At 38.4% G+C, this 21949-nt stretch overlaps 2 protein-coding genes across 7 annotated transcripts in view; one reads left to right on the plus strand and one right to left on the minus strand.

Moving 5' to 3' along the window:
• Positions 1–2507: 2507 nt before the first annotated feature.
• On the minus strand, positions 2508–13849 carry vps41 (VPS41 subunit of HOPS complex). Its single transcript, XM_072451028.1, has 28 exons — positions 13647–13849; positions 13397–13435; positions 11233–11346; positions 9912–9989; positions 9167–9241; positions 8229–8291; positions 8070–8135; positions 6712–6831; positions 6455–6601; positions 6312–6378; positions 6072–6169; positions 5866–5995; positions 5630–5745; positions 5422–5540; positions 5177–5258; positions 5024–5116; positions 4831–4958; positions 4607–4751; positions 4472–4513; positions 4034–4084; positions 3823–3960; positions 3698–3752; positions 3478–3618; positions 3260–3396; positions 3077–3176; positions 2942–2986; positions 2785–2864; positions 2508–2707 (listed from the first exon to the last, which is right to left on the minus strand). Exons 1-28 carry the CDS (start codon positions 13665–13667, stop codon positions 2627–2629), a joined length of 2571 nt encoding a protein of 856 aa, XP_072307129.1. The 5' UTR covers positions 13668–13849; the 3' UTR covers positions 2508–2626.
• A 2244-nt stretch (positions 13850–16093) lies between these two features.
• The window catches only part of pou6f2 (POU class 6 homeobox 2), a 66928-nt gene continuing 61072 nt past the window's right edge, over positions 16094–21949 (plus strand). For 4 of the 6 annotated variants that reach the window (XM_072451029.1, XM_072451032.1, XM_072451030.1 and 1 more), the window contains exons 1-2: positions 16094–16169; positions 18643–18824. In XM_072451029.1, the coding sequence (XP_072307130.1) occupies positions 16156–16169; positions 18643–18824 (196 nt within the window). In that variant the 5' untranslated portion in view covers positions 16094–16155. Of the gene's footprint in view, positions 16170–18587; positions 18825–21949 lie in introns of those variants that run through there. The other 2 variants (XM_072451034.1, XM_072451035.1) reach the window with 1 other exon arrangement.

Consider the following 21949-nt stretch of genomic DNA (forward strand, 5'->3'; position numbering starts at 1 on the left):
TGTTTGATATTCACTTATATTTTGGGGCATACCAGGTTCAATAGATTCATGACAACAGTCAGATTTTATACTATCTGAAGTAGAAGACCCTTCAGTTTGAGTGCCCAGAACAGCTTGAGTTTTACAGCTTGTTATTTCCACTGCTGCATAGCTAATCCCTTCTGGAAGCCCCCTGGGGATGTCAACACTGAGCTGTCCATTCAGCAAAGCGGCATCTTCATTATAAGGCTTTTCGTTTTCCATAAGAGAGTCCCCCAGAACTACTGGAGTTGAGTCATTAGCTCTGTGGTTATCGTGGTCTTCGCTAGTTTCCTTTTCGTTTGACGTTATGTTCTGTGAGCTGCACTCATTACTTGTCGTTACTATTTCCACCTTTTGTCTGGCTTCATTTTTATGCAATGTCTCTGTAATTTCATCAACACAATCCGAGGTGTTAGTAAAGGTGTTTGACACCTGGTCTTGCACCTGTTTAAATTCAGCAGACTCGTCAAAATGGAATTGAACAGTACTGTTTGTTTGCTCTAAATTAGTAACACTTTGCACAGTTGATGCACTGTTTTCACTGTACCTCCCTGGACTACTGCTTACAGATAGAAATTGCACTGATTCAGAGTTATTAGTCAATAATGGATCACTTATTATAAAATCTGTGCATGTTTCTTCAACCAGTGTTTCATGATAATTTTCTTCTGTATGATATTTAACATCCTGGTCAGACTCTCCTGTAACTATCACAGTGGGGGCTTCAATTAAACCCTCCACCTGTACAGCCGATACCACACCCTGTCTATTTATCTTATTTGGATCAACATTTTCCACTATACAGGGGGCCTTTTCAGAATCTAGTAAAGTTGCATTTCTGCTTTGTGGCTCAGAACCGGTCTCGTCCTTTTCTTTTCCATCAGATGCAATACTTGTTCCATTGTCCAAAACATTTGAGCAAGAATCTATTACAATATTGACTGTTTTTTGCCTTTCTAATACATGCACACTCGCACAGTGGCTAGGTTCAGCTTCATATTCAGTCATCCTACCTGTGCTTTTTTCTATCGTTTCTGTGACGGTTTTTTGTCGTGACTCTGGAGCTAAACTAGTAAATTCTTGTAAATTCTTACCATCCTGATCCGTTTCAGTCATTTCTGATACTCTTCCATAACTGTGATCTGCTTGTACAGGGTCCGAAGGAGAACATGGCAATTCTTCATTTGATTCAGACGGTTCTTCAGCTTTAGCCTTGTTAGAACATTGTATGATGCAAAGGGCTTTGTCACTGCCATCTCTCCTCCGGACGAAATCTGTGGTACAACTACCAATACTTGCCTCGTAAGACTCTGTCAATGCGGTCTGCGTCAGGGAGGTGTTGGACTGTGATTCCTCTGAGGACACTGTAGAAAAGGCACTTGTGGAAAGGAGCTTGGCTTTTTTGAAAGGTGGGTCAGATACTGATTCACTGCAGTCCGACAAAGGTGAACTAGGCCTCGAGTTATTTCCCCCAGGTGAAGGAGACAATTTTTTCTTGGTCCGTGGGACAGCAGCGCTTCTTTCTGGTGAATTGACTGTGTTCAGGATAGTTGCAACTTTAGATGGCATGGCATCTCCATCTTCATCCAACTTCCTAATCTTGGACTCGGACTCCGGTGGTGATAATTCCCTCTTTGAGGCAGGCATTTCTATCGACACAAAAGTCAATATAGGTGTGAAATTGTTAAAAGAGCAAGTGTGTCTATAAAGATCTATTTAGTGGCTTTTGATGTTTTCACTAATAATTAGAAAACACACGCTGGTTAACATAATATTAGACTAAACGTATATGACTAAATATACCGTGTTATCTGTGTCATTTAAACTTAGATAGCACATTCCTGATTAGCCTTACTTTGTAAACATGTAGCGCTGGCTAACAAAACGTAAACAGTCAAAATTGACGGTAACAAATCACACAATGTGCAATCGAAAAGCGCTCTCTTTTGGGCCATCTCTGTCACATATTTTATCTGCAGCATTAATTCGACATCTACTGTTGCCACAAGTTGTACAGAGTCAGAAATGGTGAAGTTAGCTAGCTGCCTGTGGCTTGAGGGCTAGCTCAGTCCTCAGTGATGGAGCTAGCGCTAGCTGCAGCTCGCAACAAATGAGCAAAACGACTGACGCTGTTCCAGGTCAAAAGATGCACCCATTGTGACAAAACCGGGAGTTTCAACTGCATTTCTCACAATATTAACCACAACAAAACTATAGAGCAACATTATTAAACAACAAGACTCACTTTGATGTTTTCCTTTTCAGTGCCAGCTGTTTTTTTTTTCTGGAGAATAAAAAATTAACTGTACTTCCGGAGGAAAAAGGGGGAAGTGACGTAGGAGTGCGCTTAAAACTTTTAACATAATTATTCACAAACGTAACTCAAACTAGGCTCTTTTTCTACCAAGAAAAGTAAATACAAGTCACATTATGGAATATGTTTTATTATTTTGTTGTACTGAAGAGTTAGATAATTGTATATATGTATTGATTAGTAAACATATCTTGTGATCTTTAGCTAGTATTGATGATTAATGAGTACTGAGAAGTGAATGATGAAGAAAAAACGTTTAAGTAGAAAAAAAAAGTCACACCATCAAAAAAGCTACTTCTTCATATCCAATATTCCACTTCCTGGTCCGCGCTTCTTTGCACTGCAGATGTTACAAAACTGCACACCTTGAATCTGTACAGGGAAAACATTTGTACAGGATGAAAGAATACAATAAAATACAACTATCTTAAACTAGTATAATTACTTACTGTTCCTGGAGACGGCAAACACTCTTTGTGAAACATATGTCTGCAGTGAAACACTACCACACTGAAATTTCTAGTAATGTCTGCGAAAAATGCATGGAAGATCAAATGTAAGTTTACTAAAATAATTCAATGCAAAAATAATTCATAAAATGCATACCTGACGGTAATATTGTTGCGTGGCATGACTCACAAATACTGTCATCTATTAAAAAAATGTCACCAAAGGTCACTAATAAAACTTTTGAGCTCAGTTATCAACTTAACTGCAATATTATTGCTAAGGAAAACCTACCTTCTACTCTGACACCTCTCATTTGTGTCCTGTGCATTTTCTGGAGCAGCGAAAGGGAGTCAGCCACCAAGATCTTCTTGCATCCTTCCCTCAAGAGAATCTTAATACAAAAATAAAATATTTTACATACATGAAGTAAACATTCAGAAAGTATGAGCAAAATATTTTTTCTTGTTTTCCTACTTGTAAATTGTAATCTTGAAGAATTTTAACCAGTGAATCTCTAAGGTTTGGGATCTCCATTCCCTCCTTTATACGGTGGATAAGAAGGATAGGATCCACATGAGTTCCAATATTATTCAGGAGGCCTGTGATAAAGGCTGGGGACATGCACATATACTTAATATAAATTATAATATTTGTTATTTATTAAAACCCAATACATTAAAAGTGTGACCTACGAGGTTTGTCAATTGAATAAGAGATCAGATCCTCCCAGAGTTCAGCATCGTCTTGCTCTTTGGCAAAGTCAATGGCCTTGTCCACATTTTCAAGCTCCTCCATGATCATCTGTAGAGCTCGTCTACAGTTTCCCATCCGGCCTAATAGAACATTTTTACATGATTTATTTTTTAGACAACATGCTTTATATAAAATGGGAAGTTGAACTTGGTAACATACTGAGAAGGAAAACTGTTTCTTCAATAAAGTTCCTCTGCTGACAAATCTCAAGAGCCTGAAAGGGAAAAGTAGAAGACGTTAAGACAATGAAATGCATCAAATAAGATGAATCCCATGTACTGTACCTTTTCCAGAGGGCAGTGTGTGCTATCTCTCAGAAAGGGCAGGAGATTATGTCGGTCATACTCAGCATACAGTCCAATTTGTCGCTCATGATATTTTTGTCCTTTGTGGTGATCACGTTTAAAAAGTTTATGGAGGTACTACAAGAAAGGTTTGGAAAAAAAGAGCACTTCAATAAAGTTATTATTGTAAAAATAAAATAAACTGACATACCACATGCAGGTATTCAGGTTTGTCTGCCAGCTCCTCCACCACCCTATCGATCTAAAAAGAAAAAGAGCATTTCCTGTATCAGTACATTTTGCAAAAGGCACAAAACACTTGAAGCCACACAATGCATGTTTAGAGACAAATAAGAAGTATGTTTTAGCCATTATAAAATCTAACAACTGAAATAAATGTTAGATGTTTAACCCTTGTGCTACCCTCAAAGCGTAGGTTAAAAACACTTTTTATTTTTTTTATTATTTATGTTTTAAACAAACATACACACACATTTTCATGTTACGGAGGGAGGGGGAGGCATCATTGAGACCTGAAAATGGCACCAGAGCTATTGCCGTATGGTGAAACATTTTTGGCAAAACAATAGCATCTTTATGGAGAAAACCAGAACATGATACACTGCAACTTTAAGCGAGGAATACTTACAGATATTTTCTCTTCATTGTCAAGTAACATGTCAACAGCTTTCTGAGAGTTAAGGGAAGCAGGTTAAAACTATAAGGGTTTTGTGTATAAACACATCTTTAGAAAAACACAAAATATTGTAAAATATAAAATCACCTCTTTATCAAAGTCCATTAGAAGTACAATCTTATCTTCGATTGAGGAAAAAAGGTTGTGTTTATGAATGAGTTGATACACATCTTTGTGCCTCAGTTTCAGGTAAATTTCTAAGGCTTTATCATATCTTTGGTCATATGTGTAACTGCAATACAAAACAGAATTTATATACATCTTATTCTTATATTTGTGTTATTATCAGAACAAATGTCACAATGTCTTACAGTTCAGCCAGTGTGGTGAGCAAAGTGCTGTTAGTAGGCTCTCTCTTCAGGTGATCTGTGACTGCCTGGACGATGGCCATATTATTGTACAGCTCTCCAGGCCATTCCCGGATAAGTGTAGCAAAGCCCTTTCAAAACAAGATAGTGTAAAATACTAATACAGATTATGAGGTTATTATTTGGCATAAATTACCTCATAATCAGTTTTGAGAAATTCATGTAAGATCATTTCATAGATGGCAGGACGAAGACGCAGATCTCCTCTGGGTAAGTACTGGCTAATGGCCTGAGAATAAGTTGTGTTAGAATACTTGATGTATAAGAATTAAGACATTATGACTCCTACCTTTAACTGTCCAATTGTTTTGAACCTGTAGACTTCATTCTCCCAGAGTTCCATATTTTTCCCCAAAACCTTCTGACATTTTCTGTTAAAAAAATAGGTAAGTAATAAGATTGTATTTTTAGGCAAACAATGATTTAAGTTTGGGTACAGCTGCAGCGCGTACAATTATTTGATTATGATAGACAAATCTGACAAAGAATATATACTTCTTATACACGTTGCATTGTTGCATTCAATGCACATACCTTGCAGCACCATCATAGTCTCCTGTTTCTACCAAGTGATTGATGTAGGACATCCCAATTTTCTTTACGTCATGTCTCTTAATATTTTTGAAGCTGATCTCTGCAGCCATGAGAGCCTCCTGTCATCACAGTAATAAGACATATGTAACTGGTGTCTGCAAAAGCAAGCGCAATATTTTTATTGTCCATTATAGGCATCAATGCAAACCTCATATTTCTTCTTTTCAAGCAGCCAATCAATATGGTCGTCTTGGTCTCGCTCTTTGGCCACAACGATGTCTTTAGGACTGATGATGTAGAAGAGCGACTCTCCTTCAGCGTGCTCTGGTAATGAAAACACATGTACGGGTCAGCCTACGGTACATTATGGCTGACATTTGACAGTCAGTGCATAATGAAATTCCAGAGTATGGACACAACATTTCTCTGAGGCCAGGTTCATACCCAGTCTATAGTCTCTGCACTCATTGTCTTGGAAGTTGCGTACAGTCAGTGCATCTGAAGAGATCTCCTCGCAGCTCTCAGGAAGAGACTGGATGATGTCGAGACGAGGCCTTGCACGAAACTCCTCGTCCTTCACAAACATATGTTCAAACAGCATAAAAACCATACTCCTATATACAGTATATACTATATATATTACATATTACCATGTGTTCAGAGCTTTCCTTCACAAAGTACAGTGTGACAAGCTGGTCTGCGAGAGGTGCCAGGCCACAAATGAAAAACTCTGTCTCAAATGCTGACACTGTGAATGCAGAATGTAAGAATTGTAATCATTTCTGATCGTTAATCCAGAGATTTCTCAGGCTATATTGTTATGGTAACCTATTGTTCAATAGAATGTCCTATTCTAACCTCTGTATAAATAATAAAGAAAAAAAGGATACCTATTTCCACATAGCGGCTGGGCAGGTCTCTCATTTCAGTGGGATTACGTTCTTTTACAACACAGATCTAGAAAGATAAGTAAACAGACTTGAGGACCAGCTTCACGTAATACAATTTGGTTCAGTCATTTAAAAAAAAAAACCTTAATAGAGGATCCCCAGCCCACAATCAGAGTCATGTCGTCTTTCCAACAGAGACTACACGGGTACATGTCGGGCCTCAGACTGACATTGTCTCGCAGTACATTTGTAATTCTCTGTTTAGTACTGATGTCATATATTTTCACTCCCTGGAAAAAAATAAGTAAATAAAAATATTATTAAAGACAAATTGGTTGGTATGGCTGAGTTTATATAATGACCATTAATAGTTTGTTCATTATGAATGAAAAACACTTACCACATTGTTGGCCCATGCAATAAGGTTAGTCCTCCACTGAACATTAGTGATAGTGCCCTCGCCTTCATGAAGAACCATTGTCTTCCAACGATTCAACCAATTTTTTTCATATAAGAGTAGCTGTACAGAAATAAATACTTGTATTATTCTCGCTGAACACCATGACTTTAATATGTAGTAGTGGCGCCATACAACCTACAGAGGGCAGTGCATAACAAAGAACCAGTGACTTCAACGCTCATTTGAATCATGGTGATATCAAAGACATACAGGAACTTCAAATTCACAAAATAATAATAATAATAATAATAATAATAATAAGACTAGTCTGAATTGTATTGTGTCGAGCAGTCAATCAAAATGACATGAAAAAATTAAAATGTGTCAAATGTTTTCTTTTAATGCAGACCACTCATTCACGAGACTTGAGAGTGGAAAATAAACAAGCCAACAGTTTTATAATTGATCTGTTGAAACTTAATTACAGCTCCTCAGACTGAGCATGTTTTCACCTTTCACTGTCCATAGAACACTGCTAAAAGCCCCTAAAAGTGTATAGAACATTAGTGCAGATGAAAGGAGTAATTCAGCAGTTGGGATATATTAATAAACAGTTTGCTTTACAAAGAGACGATATGACAAAAGAACTGTGGAAACTAAATTGAATTTCCTTTGACAGGATGTGGCTCCCGTTGAGGCTTATTGATTTCCATCACAGGCACCTTGTGGAGGCCTTCACAACTTGGACCTGAGAGAAATCAGTGCCAATTGAAAGAAAATGGCAAAGTAACAGTAACAATGGGGTTTCGTAAAAACTTGTTTTTCCTGACCCCACTTATATAAATGTCAGTATACTTTTTAATGGAAAAACTAGCAATGATACAATTTTAATGCCAGCTCCAAACAGTGAATACTGTTGTGTCTTTGGGCACGACACGTGTATGTATAAATGCAGTGGTTGATCGTGTAATTTGAGAAGTTGTTTGATTCTATCGCTCGAAGTCATGATTCTATCGCTCTGCCAATCAGCAAATTGTGTGCATAAAACAGTAAATAAGATGAATATATTATAAGTTGTACTTTTTAAAAGTTTTAGTTTTAATTGAATATCTATTACGCATAGAATAGCTGTCTGAACTCATATGATAAAGACATGTATGTACTGTGCACTGGGGGCCCTGCCTTTCAAACACTTTTGAGCAAAGAGCAGTTTGTGGAAATGGGGATCTCCAGAGAGCACTCCAGCAAAGAGACTTTCACCGCACAGAAAAGGCTGCACATTTCACTTTCAACTGAACAATATCAGGACAAATTACTGTTCCATAACTATTAGACTGTACAATAATCTTTAAATGTACCTTATTTCCTCCTGTGACAAACTGCTTGTAGTTAGATCTGCTGAACTGGGGGTGTAAAGCGACAACCTGGAATAAAATACAAATACCGGGAATATAGCTTTAGTACATGGTTTGAGGTATTAAGACAGCGTGGAGATCAGGAACATGACGGGAGCTCACTTTGATAGGACAGTCAAAGTTCTCATGGAAGCCTTCTCTTGTATACAGGCCGAACACTTGAACCTGGAACAAAGACAAAACAACAACTGAAGGTGAATAACTAAAAATCTTTTATTTAATTGCTGCCTCGGCAACTATCAGGGTCAGCGGGGGGAATTGCAGTCAGAAAAGATTTTGATTGGCTCCCTACTTCTCCACTGGGTCACCAATTAGTGAACAAGTTGATTCTTTGAACCCTGCAGGGTTTAGAAATAGGAGTCCTAATCTTGACTTGACCGCAGCCTCAATTGGCTACAGCAAACCCAGAGCACCAGGACACACAGCAAAGGAACTGTTACCTTTATAATATAGTGTCATGATTTTTTTAGTTTTTTGTACCTGCTCCAGCAGTTAGGGATTAAGTTACATTTTTGAGGATTAACAACCAAGTGAACTGGTGAGAGCAAACAATCACTGTAACATTGATTTTAATTGTCTGCTCCACTTTTGGTGCGACAAGATCTTGTTTTTTGCCACCAAAGTGTTCAAAGTGGGGGAGGGAAGCTTATATCAGAGAGCATATCTCGACTGTAAAATCCATGAAAGATGGTGGTAATGATGAGGAAAGACAAGATAACAGCAGAGTGGAGAACAGCCATCAGAGTATCCATAGCTGATGGATGACTGACAGCTCAAAGAATATGAGCACAAATCATCCTCTCACTTTTCAAAATCACCACTGCTTTTTATAAATTCCAGCATCATGGACAAAATAAGGATGGACTAAAGATAAAGCCCCCTCAAATAATCTCTTGTGGAAATCACAAGCAAGTTCCAGACTATTAGCATAACGTTTGGCACAGGTAAGTGAATAGTGGTCTAAAGAAGAATTATGAAAGATGAAAAATACTGATGGCCCAAGGATCAGTAACCAGCGCTGATGAGCTGGCAGATCTCACCTTGCCATCCTCTGAGCAGATGCCCACATACTCGCCGCTCTCATCCAGGCTGATCTGGTTGATCTTCACTGAGCTCTGCAGGCACAAAATATCACAGCATCTTTTTATAGCTGTTTATGGGTTTACCAAGTGAAATGTAAACTTCCACTATGCAATAAATGTTTGTCCACATGTGGGTGCAGATGAAAGCACTATATATTTGCATAGTTCTATGCATTTTATCTACACTATGACAATAGTGGTCTTTTAAAGCAGGAATAAAAATACAAAATACTTATACCTAAAAATAATCATTCCCATAGTTTATCACGGTGCTAAATCTTTCACATTATTCATCCATTGTGATTAATAGTGATTTTGAAAATTGTATATAAAAAAGGAATGGTTGAAAGCTTGCTCGGGGCCACTCAGCTTTGTTGGCAAGTAATGAGCACAGGATGCATCATATTTATTTAAACTTAAAGTTATTAAAACAATTTGCCTAATTTTAAGTTTTGCATCTGTTTTTTGTGAAAAAACTATCACATTTTGGACATGACTTAGCTGTGCCCTTAAACTCTTAATAAATGATTTTGTGTTGTGGGAGGTTGACTGTTGAGCTCCATACTTTTATTTGAAAGTTTACAACATAACTTTTTTTTTCATTTTTATTTTTTATCAGCTCTTCTTGTAGTATTACTCAGTATAAAACATTTGAACAATTTTGCTAAATTGCCCATATTAATAGATTCGTGCTTGTACTTACGATCTCAAACTTCTGGGTTACATTTCCCTGTATGTCCAAAAGAAAGACTTTCCCAAAGTGTGTACCAAGGGCTAGGAACTGTGGAAGAAAACGCAATGTAAATAAAGCAGACGACACAAAACAAGTGAAGATTTGAGAGGGAGAAAAAAAATGTGTTAAATAAAATTGTGCAAGAGGAAATAAATATATTTTCTGAGCTGGAGCACCAACGGCACAGTGGGGATTGGGTGGGCTCAGAGGCAAAACTGTGAAATTGCAGAAAGTGGAAAAGACCTATTTATTAACGCAGGCACTGTGAAATGGCATTTCTTTCCTTTTGAATTAAAACGCTTAAGCATAATAAATGCACTGTACATCCGACTTCTTCCTATGCTAGCCATGCAATCCAATCTAGTCCGTGCCCAGCATAGAGCTATTATTTCTACTGCTCAGCAACTGGTTTCTCTGTTCTGCACGGGGCAGGAATACTTGTGTAAGTGTGTGTATGTAGCCCGCTGGGACAAAAAAATTATAGAATCTGGGGGCTTTTGGCATTAGATTAAGTGTGTGTTCCTCCACCCAACCCTTGCTCTCTGCCCTCCTCGTAATCCCCCCGCCCTCGTAGACCACTGTGTGGATGTGCGGCTGGCCCACCATGCTTCAGTGCAGTCTATAATGAAATGCTTATATTTACAGGCACAGCTGAGCATGTCAGACAGAGCCGCCGCAATCTCCCAAATAAAATAACCAAAAATAAATAAATAAAGGGTTCAACCTTGTGAGGCGGAGAGACTTTTAAAGGGATTTATCAGAATGGAATTGTTCAAATGAAATTCTGATTCAAACACTTAAAATATGAGGCAACATAAAGGCAATATGCGCTCGAGGCAGCTTTATTCATGGTGGGAGTCTGCCACAGCACCGGGGGTTGGTGTGACCACACAGGTACCTTTATTGTCCCTCCAAAACATAGTCAAATCAAATATAATATTTCAGAAAAGCAAATAGTGGTTTGAGGAGAGAAGGATAAAAGTTCTTCAGAGAGAAAACGATGACAATCAATAGCATTTAATAAAACCTCAGGTTAGGAAAAATAACTAGATATGACTGGTGCTCTGCTCAGGTACCAGGACGATTAAACATCTCAGTGAGAGTGGTCATCTTCCAAATATCAGCTCCACAGAAAAAGCATCACAAGTGTGTCGAAAAGGAATAAAAATACCAGATGACAGTGGAACCAGGTGAACTCCCTGAGAGGGCAGGCGAGTCGAGAATGGTCTGTAATGTGTACATAAACATGACAATTGACAATGCCCCTGTGGACAGCGGCTGTGACCTCTACCTTGTCGTGGACGGTCATACAGCTGGCTGCATCCTTTTGGAGGATCTCGGTCACACCGTTGGAGAGCCTCTCGTACTTAAGCTTGGGCTCCTCCTCACTATCTTCTGTGTCTTCCTGTGGGATTGTAAAAGTTCCAATAACAAGCAGTTTGCATATTTCACACAAAAATGATTTTCTCTTATGTCCTTTAAATGCAAAGTAAACAAAACGCTGGGAGGTATTGCCATTTTCTTATTGCCTGATTTAAAGCTGTTAAAGACCAGAGGTAAATCTCATGTAATATATGTTGCGACTATTGATAACTTCATTTTACACTATATGTTAAGGGATATACAATACAAATAACCATTACATTGCATGAAATATAGCATAGAGCAATCTTTTATGAGAGGGTTCATCCCTGGCGTAATACGTTGGTTTTGTCTTTTCATAAAGGAAACTTGGGACAATTCACAATGTTACACCTTTTTGTATGAGCCAACATTTGCGGCCAGTCACAGCCTGAGTATTACTCATAATTCAGTTTATAACCAATGCTGCACAGTCTGGGGCTGCCCAGAGGGTGCATCAACTCAAAACATTGTCTGCCATTATGTGCTACTGGATTGGAGGTGGGGGACAATAGCGTGGAAAAAATGTTATTTTCAAAAACAATCCTTTCCCACTCAACAACGCCATATCTAGGCTATTTCCTGTGTATTCTGGTTGTGAGATTTCTGATGCGAGGGCATTTGTCACGGGTTTCAAAGGCGTATCAAACAACAAAGCCAAACTTCATCTCTTGAGAGAAACTACCAATTTTTCAAACTTTTGCCATCTTGTACTTGCCCTTTGTTTTGTCACATACACAGCTGTCATTGTAAACATTTGCGCACACCGGAGTCTTGACCTGGAGACACTGAACACATGGATGACCTTTTTTTTGTACTGGCTTTTAATTCAAGCTAAGATAGTACCAGTATAAAATTATGTATGTTTTTTTTAATGATCTTATTAATACATAGTCACTTCTAGTTTTTCTTTGCTTTAAATTTGATCATTTTGGTAAATTTAACTAGTATAGGGTTTTGAACTAGCCCAGTACTTTAGGGCAGTGTATCGGTTTGTAAATGTGCCATATAAATACATTTGACCTTGATCTTTTATATCTACTTATTGAACGTAGATTTTACTACTGTCTGGCTATATACAAAATAGTCCTCATATATTTAAGCATATAAGTAAGACACCAATGAAGTTTTTGTCAATCTGCATATTTACTTGGGTTAAACAGGGTAAGTAAAGTCATCTGCATCTTCTTAAATTATAGAATAGTTTCTTATAACAGAACTACCATGTGATGTTGATAGAGATGATAAATACAGTTAGAAAACAATTGTATAATTATGTCAGAAGACCTGATTAATCTAAATCAGATTATTATTTTATCAAATTAAGAGTGCTTCTTCTTAAAGTTCACATTTCACTGTGATTGGTTAGTTCCAGCTGTCATTCACTCCAACTCACTAATAGGAGAAATGTGTATGTTTTAGCAAACAGCAGCATTAAATCGAGAAATAGTGAATTACGATATGATATGACCACAATAGCAGATCGTCACAGAGATGAAATCAGTATCAAACAAATGTATGCAAAACTAAACTATAATCAGTGGACTCACAATGCCAGATATCCTACAGTAATTAACAAACAGTCTGCCAGGAAATAAGGAGCCCGACTTTTCTCCCTGTTTCCTAATATTTCATTCTGTTCTTCCGGTCCTAAAAAAGACAAACCCACCCCTCCTGCCAGGCTGATGTGTAAGCTATATTTTATTTAGCCTACTTGTGATTCTCTAAAGCTCAGGTGTACTGTATACTGAAGCTCAGCCCTAATATTGATGGATCTGGAAAGCCATCTGTAATTCATGAGTGTCCGACACCTTTCAAACCCCTGACAAAGATCCTTCTGGGATCAAGTTGTGTTGATAAAGGTTGGCTTTGTTTTACAGTCCTTGTGGTAAGCAGTGGGGTCTGGGCGCAGACATCACCAGTGCATGTCAGAAGATTGCAACCCCTCACAGACAATGCTACAGACATACTGAAGCAACTTTTCACTGACACGTTTTGTACAGAAGACAAGAGTGAGAAGAGAGGTGGGCCCACAGAGATGTAATGCATCATACCTCAGACTCATCTGTAAACTCTTCACTGGGTTTTTTTCCCTGAATGAACAGACAGTTTCAATCAATCTTTAAAATGAGTAATCAAAAGCACATTTATTAATTGCAGCATCAACGATTCAATACAGGAGGAACAAACACAGTCATGCCTTTATCTATAAGTAGTTGCACGCTGTAGATCATTATTAGAAGGCACTAGTCTGTGACGCATTGTTGTTGTGACTGCTGTTAGCATGCTAGTATGTTTGCTTACCTGCTCTTCCGCCTCCGCCATTGCTCCGTCGCTCCTCTGGGCAAAGGCAACGTGACGCAAAAAGACTCTATCGAGAAAATATCTACACAACAAATGGCATTTGTAACGTTGTTTGCGCAATAAAACCCAGCCAATGTGCCATAATACTGTTTTACTTCGGGCGCTTCCTTGTCATGAGCTAATCACATGACAAGGAAGCTTGGCGCAAGGCGTTTTGGGTAATGGAGTCTTTCGTGGACATGGCGCGAGGTCAAGAGTTAACAGAACAGCAGAACGGGAACTTGGCAAGCTTTTCTTTTGAACTCAGGGACAATGTACATCAAAGGTTTGTGTTTGTAAGGTAAAACACACACGCAGTTGTATTAAAATCAGCCATTTATTCGTAAATGTTTGAGACCGAGACGTATGAATTTTTGAACGCTAATTTGTATCTACCATCATGTTTATTAGCCTCAATATTATTACAAATGCGTCATATGTTTGTTTCAAGTTTATAAAGTAGTAAAGAAAAGTGATTGGCCAAAACGAAAGTAGCGTTTCAGCAAACGGAAATGTGTTCTTTTTTTCTTCTTCTTTAATTCATTTATTTTTTATCCTTCTGGTCGCATCACGTTCTAGTATTTGTTATAACCTCACATGGTATAACTCTATGTGAGATTTACTGCTTTTGAAAGAATCCACAAATGTTGACCTTTATCAATATTTGTTAGGGATTGGCTCCACAAACTTGTCATGTTAATCTCATGATTCAAAGTAATTTCAATTGACAACAATAACGTCTTTGGAGTTGAATAATGGCACCACTTTCTGAGGCTGTTGTAAAAAAAAGATGATTTAAATTTAGTAACAGAGATATGAACCATAAACCATATCCGTAATCTGAGTTAAACAGCAAATTCTAACATAGAATTCTCACCTGACTTCCAGGTCAATTTTAAACTATGTGGGCATTCTAGAATGTAATGACGCCACATGCTGGCAACCTATTCAAATATTTCATTGTTTGTTTTTGTATTTATAATTTTGGCATTATGTGTTTAAATGCCACCTTCTTATCTTGGTCTCTTTTGTGCTTTCAGATATTCCAAACCACAATTATGACTTGGCCTTTCAACAACAGTTTGCCAGGGTCCGACTGAATGCCAGGGGTGGAATTTGCCTGTTCTTTATTGAGATTGTTTCACTCCCCCAACGTGCCTCATCCATCCTCGAGAGAATCCTAATGTACTGATACCAAAGGGGATTTTTTCTTCTTCTTTACAATCTAGTTAGCAATGATTTATTGATTGTGGCTTCCACAGAGAATTACAGATCCTTTTTGGGAAATCAGATTTTCACACCTTCTATGAGTGTGTATGTGGAACAGGTCTCTGGAGTTAAAGCGAGGGGAAACTGACTTTGAGGAGCTGTCCTGTGTGAATCTCTAAGGTGTCATTCTACTTCCACTGTCAACAGTTTGTCCAACTGGTCATGTTATTCATTATTTATTATAAGATAAATAGGCTGTGAGGCTGAGACTGCAGGTATTTTAATGTGTTTTCATACTCTTCAAAACACATAGCTCACCTAATCATATATCATAAGATTGCCAGGTTCCTCTGAGGTATAAGCATTTCATAAAAAAAAGAAAAGGAAACTAATAAAAACAACCCGTGCCCTCATAGGAGGAGTCAGATTAGTGCGCTGAAAGCTTTGATGCTGCAGAATGTCAGGTCTGTGGATCGATCTAGCAAAAAACAGGCACACACACACCTGACCAATCATAGGCCTCTCTCTGTAGCGGACCTGCTGGGCACCATGGTTTACAAGCTTCAAAGAGCTCCTTTTAATACACTGCTTTGATAGCCCTCAGCCCTCTCTGACCCACCACCCATCCACTGGGAACGTTTTAGTTGGAGCGGATTCAAGAGGGATAACTGCTCATCATATTAATGAGCAGCTCAATTCGACAGTCTAACTCACCATTTTATGAAATCTTACTCAAGAGGGTGTTGATGCTTTTTATTTTAGCTAATTAACTTCTAGCCTCCAGCTTTCATAAATTACAAAATTGTGTATATTCATTTGGAAATTGTATTTCATTATTTAACTGGGAAAATATATTTTTCTCTACTTTTACTTTAGGTTAGTATAATTACATGAATTATTGTTATGTATTAATTAATGTATAATTAATGTTTAAACAAATTAAAAGATTGATTTAATGTTAATTCATAAGAGATATAGAGTTAAAGAATTCTGTAATAACTGCGGTCATTTTATTTCTCAAAAGCAGTATTGCATAATTAATTATGAACAATATTTATGAGATTATATTTAGATTCTGTGTTTAATTTACCAGCATTTAACAATCAAACCCAAATTAAATTGTCCTTATTGACCACTATATAATAATAATATCTTTGTCATGATTTCATCTTTTTGCTTTTTAACTCAGGACACAGAGCGCTGGAGTGTCAGGACGGAGCGGTCTAGTCTCTGACTGATGCCCCTCATCGCGGTCCCTTGAATGGGACACACTGGGTAAGAGCAATAGCTATTAGCATGGATATCGGATGACGCCTAGGACTTTTTACTGACCGCTAATTCTGGGGTCACTGGGGAATTCCGGTTGGAGGGAGAAGACGAGTGCTTTTTCATGTTTCTGCAATCTGTTCCTGAGCTTTTGCCAGACAGGAGAGAAATTCAAAACCTTTAACACTTAACGCTCTTTCCTTGTCACTCCTAATTACCTAAATTAAATTGTTGTAAACTATTATATATACTATTTATACAAACAACATAGCATTATTCTGTTTTGTTCTAGATACTATGGTACATATATTGTAAAACTAAACATTATTTTCGTTGGTCTGATTGTTGTTTGAGACAGTATTAAGATATGTAAGGATCTATCTGTATCTATTCCAAGGATATCGAAATAATTGATTTTTAAAGAATAAAACATAGGTGTTTTTTAGTCTATTCAAACAACATAGGATAATTAATTGGATATAATAATGTAGTCATAATTATTGTTGTTTGACACATTGGGTAATTAAGCAGCGCTGTACGATGGTGAAGGATGTGCTGGCCTCTTATCCTGGAGCCTCACAGGCCAGAAGAAGATTAGAGCTCTGATCTCATTCCCAGTACTTGTTTGGAGTCTGTCAGGAAGAGAAATGTCAGCATTAGAGAGGGAGCGCCACTCTCCTGATATGATGAAATAAGGAGAAAAGGGGAAAGGGAAAAAGATGGAGGGATGGACAGAGAGAATTGTGCCCTTCTCTGAAGTGTCAGGAGCTTGTTTATTCTATTTTTCATTGTAGCTGCTGGGCCAAAGATTCCCATTTTTCCTTTATTTGCCCCCTCCTCCTAACAAAAAAACACTGCTCTCATTTTTTATAGGTCTTACAAACTCTCGTGCCCCAGTGTAAATTACATTGTGAAACGGTAGAAATTTCAGGGCTGCCTTTTCTCGCTGCTGTCCCTCTGAGCTTTCAAACAGTCAGCAGACTGTGAAGAATAAATAATAAAAAACTATTGATTATTTTGATGACTGCAAGATTCAATTAGGTATTAATTTTGCCCTCCAGTGGACCTATCAAGTCACTGAAAGGAGAGGTGGGGCCGAAATACATGCAGGGGAAACGTGTTTACCTCACAGAGCCGAGGCAGCATTGATGTGCGGTGCACCACATTTAAGTGCACCTCAAATGAAGCCCTGACGACTAGTCACATTGTTACCAGGGATATGAGTATTGACCAGTTGTCTCACGGTTTTAACGACAGCTTAAACTATTTTTATTGATTAACATTTTCATAGATTATCATGTGTCATATCAAAGTGGGCTGATTCCCGTGACGAGAGCATTAAACAGGCTCCTCTGGGCAGGAACTCATCGACCACACTTATGGAAAGGGCTGTGTGGATAAAGGGGTGGGGGTGATAAGTGCAGGGGCTCCAGAGGACCCTTTCTCTTTGTGCCTTTGTGCTCTGGTCACCTGTGCCCTGCCCAGATTTAGGTTGGACCCAGTTCATAAATAAGGAAGATTGTCCCAGAGCCTGAGGTGAGACAAACACTGTCTGAGGAACTCTCCTGTCTCATAAGAAAAAGAGCGGGAGAAAGAAAAAAAGAAAGCGAGGGAGAAAGGAAGAGAGAGACACACAAGAGAGGGAGAGAGAGGTAGAGAGGGAGGAGGTGACATCTCTGACTGTCTCAGGAAGCTACCTCAGGCTTGAACCTGTGCTGCCCATTCACATCCATGAAGCTGAGGACACACAGTCTCTGAATATGTTATAGCTTTTAGCATGGTTTAACTGCAATTTTTCTGACTTTTCTCACTATCTTGGACATTTTAACACCTTTTCTCTATTTTGTCAGGAGCTTTATTTAGGTAAGTACTAAATTCTTTAGTGCATTCTTGTTATGCAAGTTTATGAAAAATAGCCAGCCTTGTTTATCCTTGGTAGACAAAAGTGAATGGATTCAAAATTGGATAATAGAAAATAGAAATACTTGGATGGGACATAACATCCCTGTACCCATGTTTTTTGGTTTTAAATGTCATCTCTTGTCATGATGTCTGTCCTTCACACTGAGTGAATTGCACTAATAATTGGTAAGATCTTTACATGTTTTCTGACCATGTCACAAGTTTGCCCAGGACAAGGCTCATGTCAGGTACTAATGAGCCCTCAGAGATTGAAGTATTACAGTTTGGGGACGGCAGGGTATATTGGTAAAGCCACGCGATCCGTAACTGTTCTTAAGCAAGCAGCAGCCGGCAGTATCAGCGGGGTAGCACCAGCTCCAGATAAAAGGCAGCAGCGTGGAGGGAAGAGAGGGAGGGAGGAGAGAGAGAGAGAGTGTTGAGTGAGCCATAGAAATGAGGGAGCTGCTGGAGAGAGAGTGAGTAGAGACACAGAGTAGGAGACAGTGAGGGCGACACACTGAAGCACATCTGACCAGGCTCTTTTCTCTTTTTTTCTTTTCCCTGTGTCCCACCTGGGCAGCTCCCTCCAGGACCTCATGATCACAGGGCAGCTGAGCAAGCCGCTGCTCTCCCTGCGCAGCGACATGAGCGCGGCAGAACTCCGGGACAAAGCAGGCAGCCCCGACAGTGACCTGAACGACGAGCCCTTACTGTTGCCCTCTGAAGCCGCGGACCGAGAGGGCACCCCCAGCAAACTGTACGGTGAGTCCTGCTTCACACGGGTGCTCGGTGACACTCTCTGGTCCAGTCAGGGAGCGCTGCAGGGGCAGGTGTCAGCATGGTGCGCAAACTCCTGCAACTTTCAGCGCAGCGCTACTTTAAACACTGCCCTTCATTTATTCTGTAATTTAGGGGCTTAAGGAGTGGAAAGTAAAAAAGAAAACTATAGTATAGTTTTAAACAGCATGTGAGTAAAAATAATGAGAGCATTGCATTTAATACAACTGCATTAAAGACACAATTTTATATTTAATTTAACTGCTCACAATTAATATATGTGATTGAAATTTGCAGTAGTCCCGGGTCACTTAAACATGACAAAGGCAAAGTTCTCTTTTTTGTCAAGTTTTTATTTTTCATACGGGAAATGTGGCTATGATTGACGTACTTTCTATAATAAAACATTACAGGATAATTAAACCCATGGAATATCGAGTTAATTTCTAAATCTAGCAATACTAAAATGATACATTTTCTATAATTAACAAAAGAGGTATTTGTACATGTACAATTTTAGTTTACTACATATTTAAATTACTTAACATATACTGGACTAATGTAATTTTGTTTTTTGGCTTGACTAGTTAAAGCTTTATTAAATGTACCTTATTAAATTAAGAAGTCTTGGATATAAAGATTATAAAGATTGTTGATATTAATAAGTCAGTTATTATATCAACTTTAGTATATTACTATAAAGTAATATATTTAATTGGTTTTAAATTGATCCCTCAATAACTCAGTAATACATACAATTGTACGTCCTTGTAATGGGCTGAAAATAGAGGACAATTTTTGTTTTTGTACTTTTGGAGTCAAAATATATATACTTAATCTGTGGTTTCTCTTCCGCTTCTGAGGGTCTGTTTTCTCGTAATGAGTTGGATTAGATTTGCTGTGTGCACGTGCAAGCCTGTTATGGTTTGTTCGTGCAGCTTTTGACTTTTTAAAATATTATAGTTGTTTTAAGGACTCTTAGACGAGCCTTTTTCTCTGACCTCTCTCTGTGGTTTTGCTTGCGTGTCTGTGTTATGTCAGAAAGTCTAATAAGTGTGTGTATACAGCCAGGTTACCAAATAATTATAAACACCACTTTTCAACACGGCAAAGTCCCATAAGTCAGAAGTAATAAGTGCAAACTGAGCAGTCTTTTGAATCCTTATCTGAAGTGTATCCTGAGGCAAGAGCTCCCTAAACAAGGACTGCACGATTTGTTTGTTGAGTTGCAATTTGGTTTAATAAGCATCAAAAGTCAGTCTCTTCTATTTGATCAGCCTGCTTTTCACTCTGCTCACTTCATACGTGTCATTGATTTCTGCTCATTTAAAAAAAAAAGTTTTCAGCTCCTCTCTTTACCTCATTTATAATAAAGTTGTCATGCCCGGCAGAGATGTTTCAGGGTTTCTCATTGCCTGGTGGTGGGCCTGGGGCAGTGCCAGCGGTTTCTTGGTTGAGGTTCCACACATAACCAGATAAACAGAAAGCAAGTGGAGCTGCTCAGCGAGGGAGAGCGTCCCTGTTTACAGATCATTCTCATGGGATTAAAGCTCAGTGTGGTGGCGTTAGCGCAAAGTTCTTTGTGGGAAGTGCATTGTGGGAGTGCGCTCCGGGTATTGTCCTCTGTTGAATAACTTAAGAATGAAAATGTGTCGTATGTGGTCGTCAGGTTGGAATTTGGCAAAAATGTAGAAACATTGAAGACATATTGGAAAAAAGGTTTGACATTCCGGTACTTTTAGATGACATTTACGTGTTGGTAATTACAAATAAGTCCTGTAATTAGATGTGCAATTTGTAGATAAGTCCTGTAATTAGATGTGCAATTTGTAGCTCCATTGCATTTTTTCTTTTCTGTTATTTATTTATGTATAGTTTTGCCTATTTTATTACATTTTTAATAGTATAATCTTTTTGCTCAGCTCAAAAACTAAATATTTATTTATTTATTTATATACAGTGGACACAATAACAATAAAACCTAATTTTTAAGTTGACCAATATGATGATGTTATGTAAAAAATGAAAAGTTAAACACCCCAAAAACAACAACACACATTTATATCAAGTTATATTTTCTAGATCTAGATCCTTAAACCGACAATAGATAATAAATGATTTTCACATCTTTTCGCCCATTTTTATTTATTGTATTGGGGCATGTGTGCCACTGCAGTTTAAACTTAGCCTTAGAATACTTATTTCTCTCTTAGCCTTAGAATACTTATTTCTCTCTTAGCCTTAGAATACTTATTTCTCTCTTAGCCTTAGAATACTTATTTCTCTCTTAGCCTTAGAATACTTATTTCTCTCTTAGCCTTAGAATACTTATTTCTCGTCAAAGTTGTCATTGTTATGGTTGGGCTGGCGCCTGATTTTGGCTTGAGTGTCTTGTTTCTGTGAGTTGGTGGCAGCAGGTGAAGTCATTGGAAGGCGATCACAGCAGCGGTCATGTTTGTCTACTGTAAATTGTCCACCTTCTACACCCACCACATTACAGCTCTGGTGAAAGGGTCGTTCTGCTCCTAAAAGCTCGCGGGGCTGTGCAAATAGTCTTCCACTTCAGCTAACAGGGGCTACGAGGCACCACAAACATCATGGCGCCTTGTATTTATTCCAAGTAGAAGTGGACATTAGGTGGGAAAGCTGTGGTTAGCAGGGCAAGCAATTTTTTTCTCAAAGCGCAAGATAGTGTTGGGTGCGTACAGTTTCTGTCTTCTCTTCTCAAGCAAATCTCCCCCTTTCAGACATCAACAGACAAGATAATAAGACACTCAGAGCACAATTCCGTATTATATTCAGCAACCAAAGGCTCATCTCTTGTCAGTTTGCATTTACTCTCCCAAGGATGTGACGCTTCTATCATCATGCTGTCAAAGAGAGCCCGGCTAGAACGACAGGAGCACTCATTTTATACACTTACTGTCTACATGAAATGGTCTGCACTTATACGGATTCGGCCAAAATGGTGGAACATTTTCACAAAGGTCACCCCGAGACTTCCCTTCCCAAAAGAGCAAAAATGAATCTCCCATTGGTTCCTGGGGGTCATTCAGAACAAAAAAACCTGAATGCCACATGTGCTGACATGCTACACCTTGCTTTTAGGT

The sequence above is a fragment of the Eucyclogobius newberryi genome, unplaced genomic scaffold (genome assembly GCF_026437365.1).
Source record: "Eucyclogobius newberryi isolate DKJ021-1_F unplaced genomic scaffold, fEucNew1.0.hap1 SCAF_18, whole genome shotgun sequence".
NCBI classification, from domain to species: domain Eukaryota; kingdom Metazoa; phylum Chordata; class Actinopteri; order Gobiiformes; family Gobiidae; genus Eucyclogobius; species Eucyclogobius newberryi.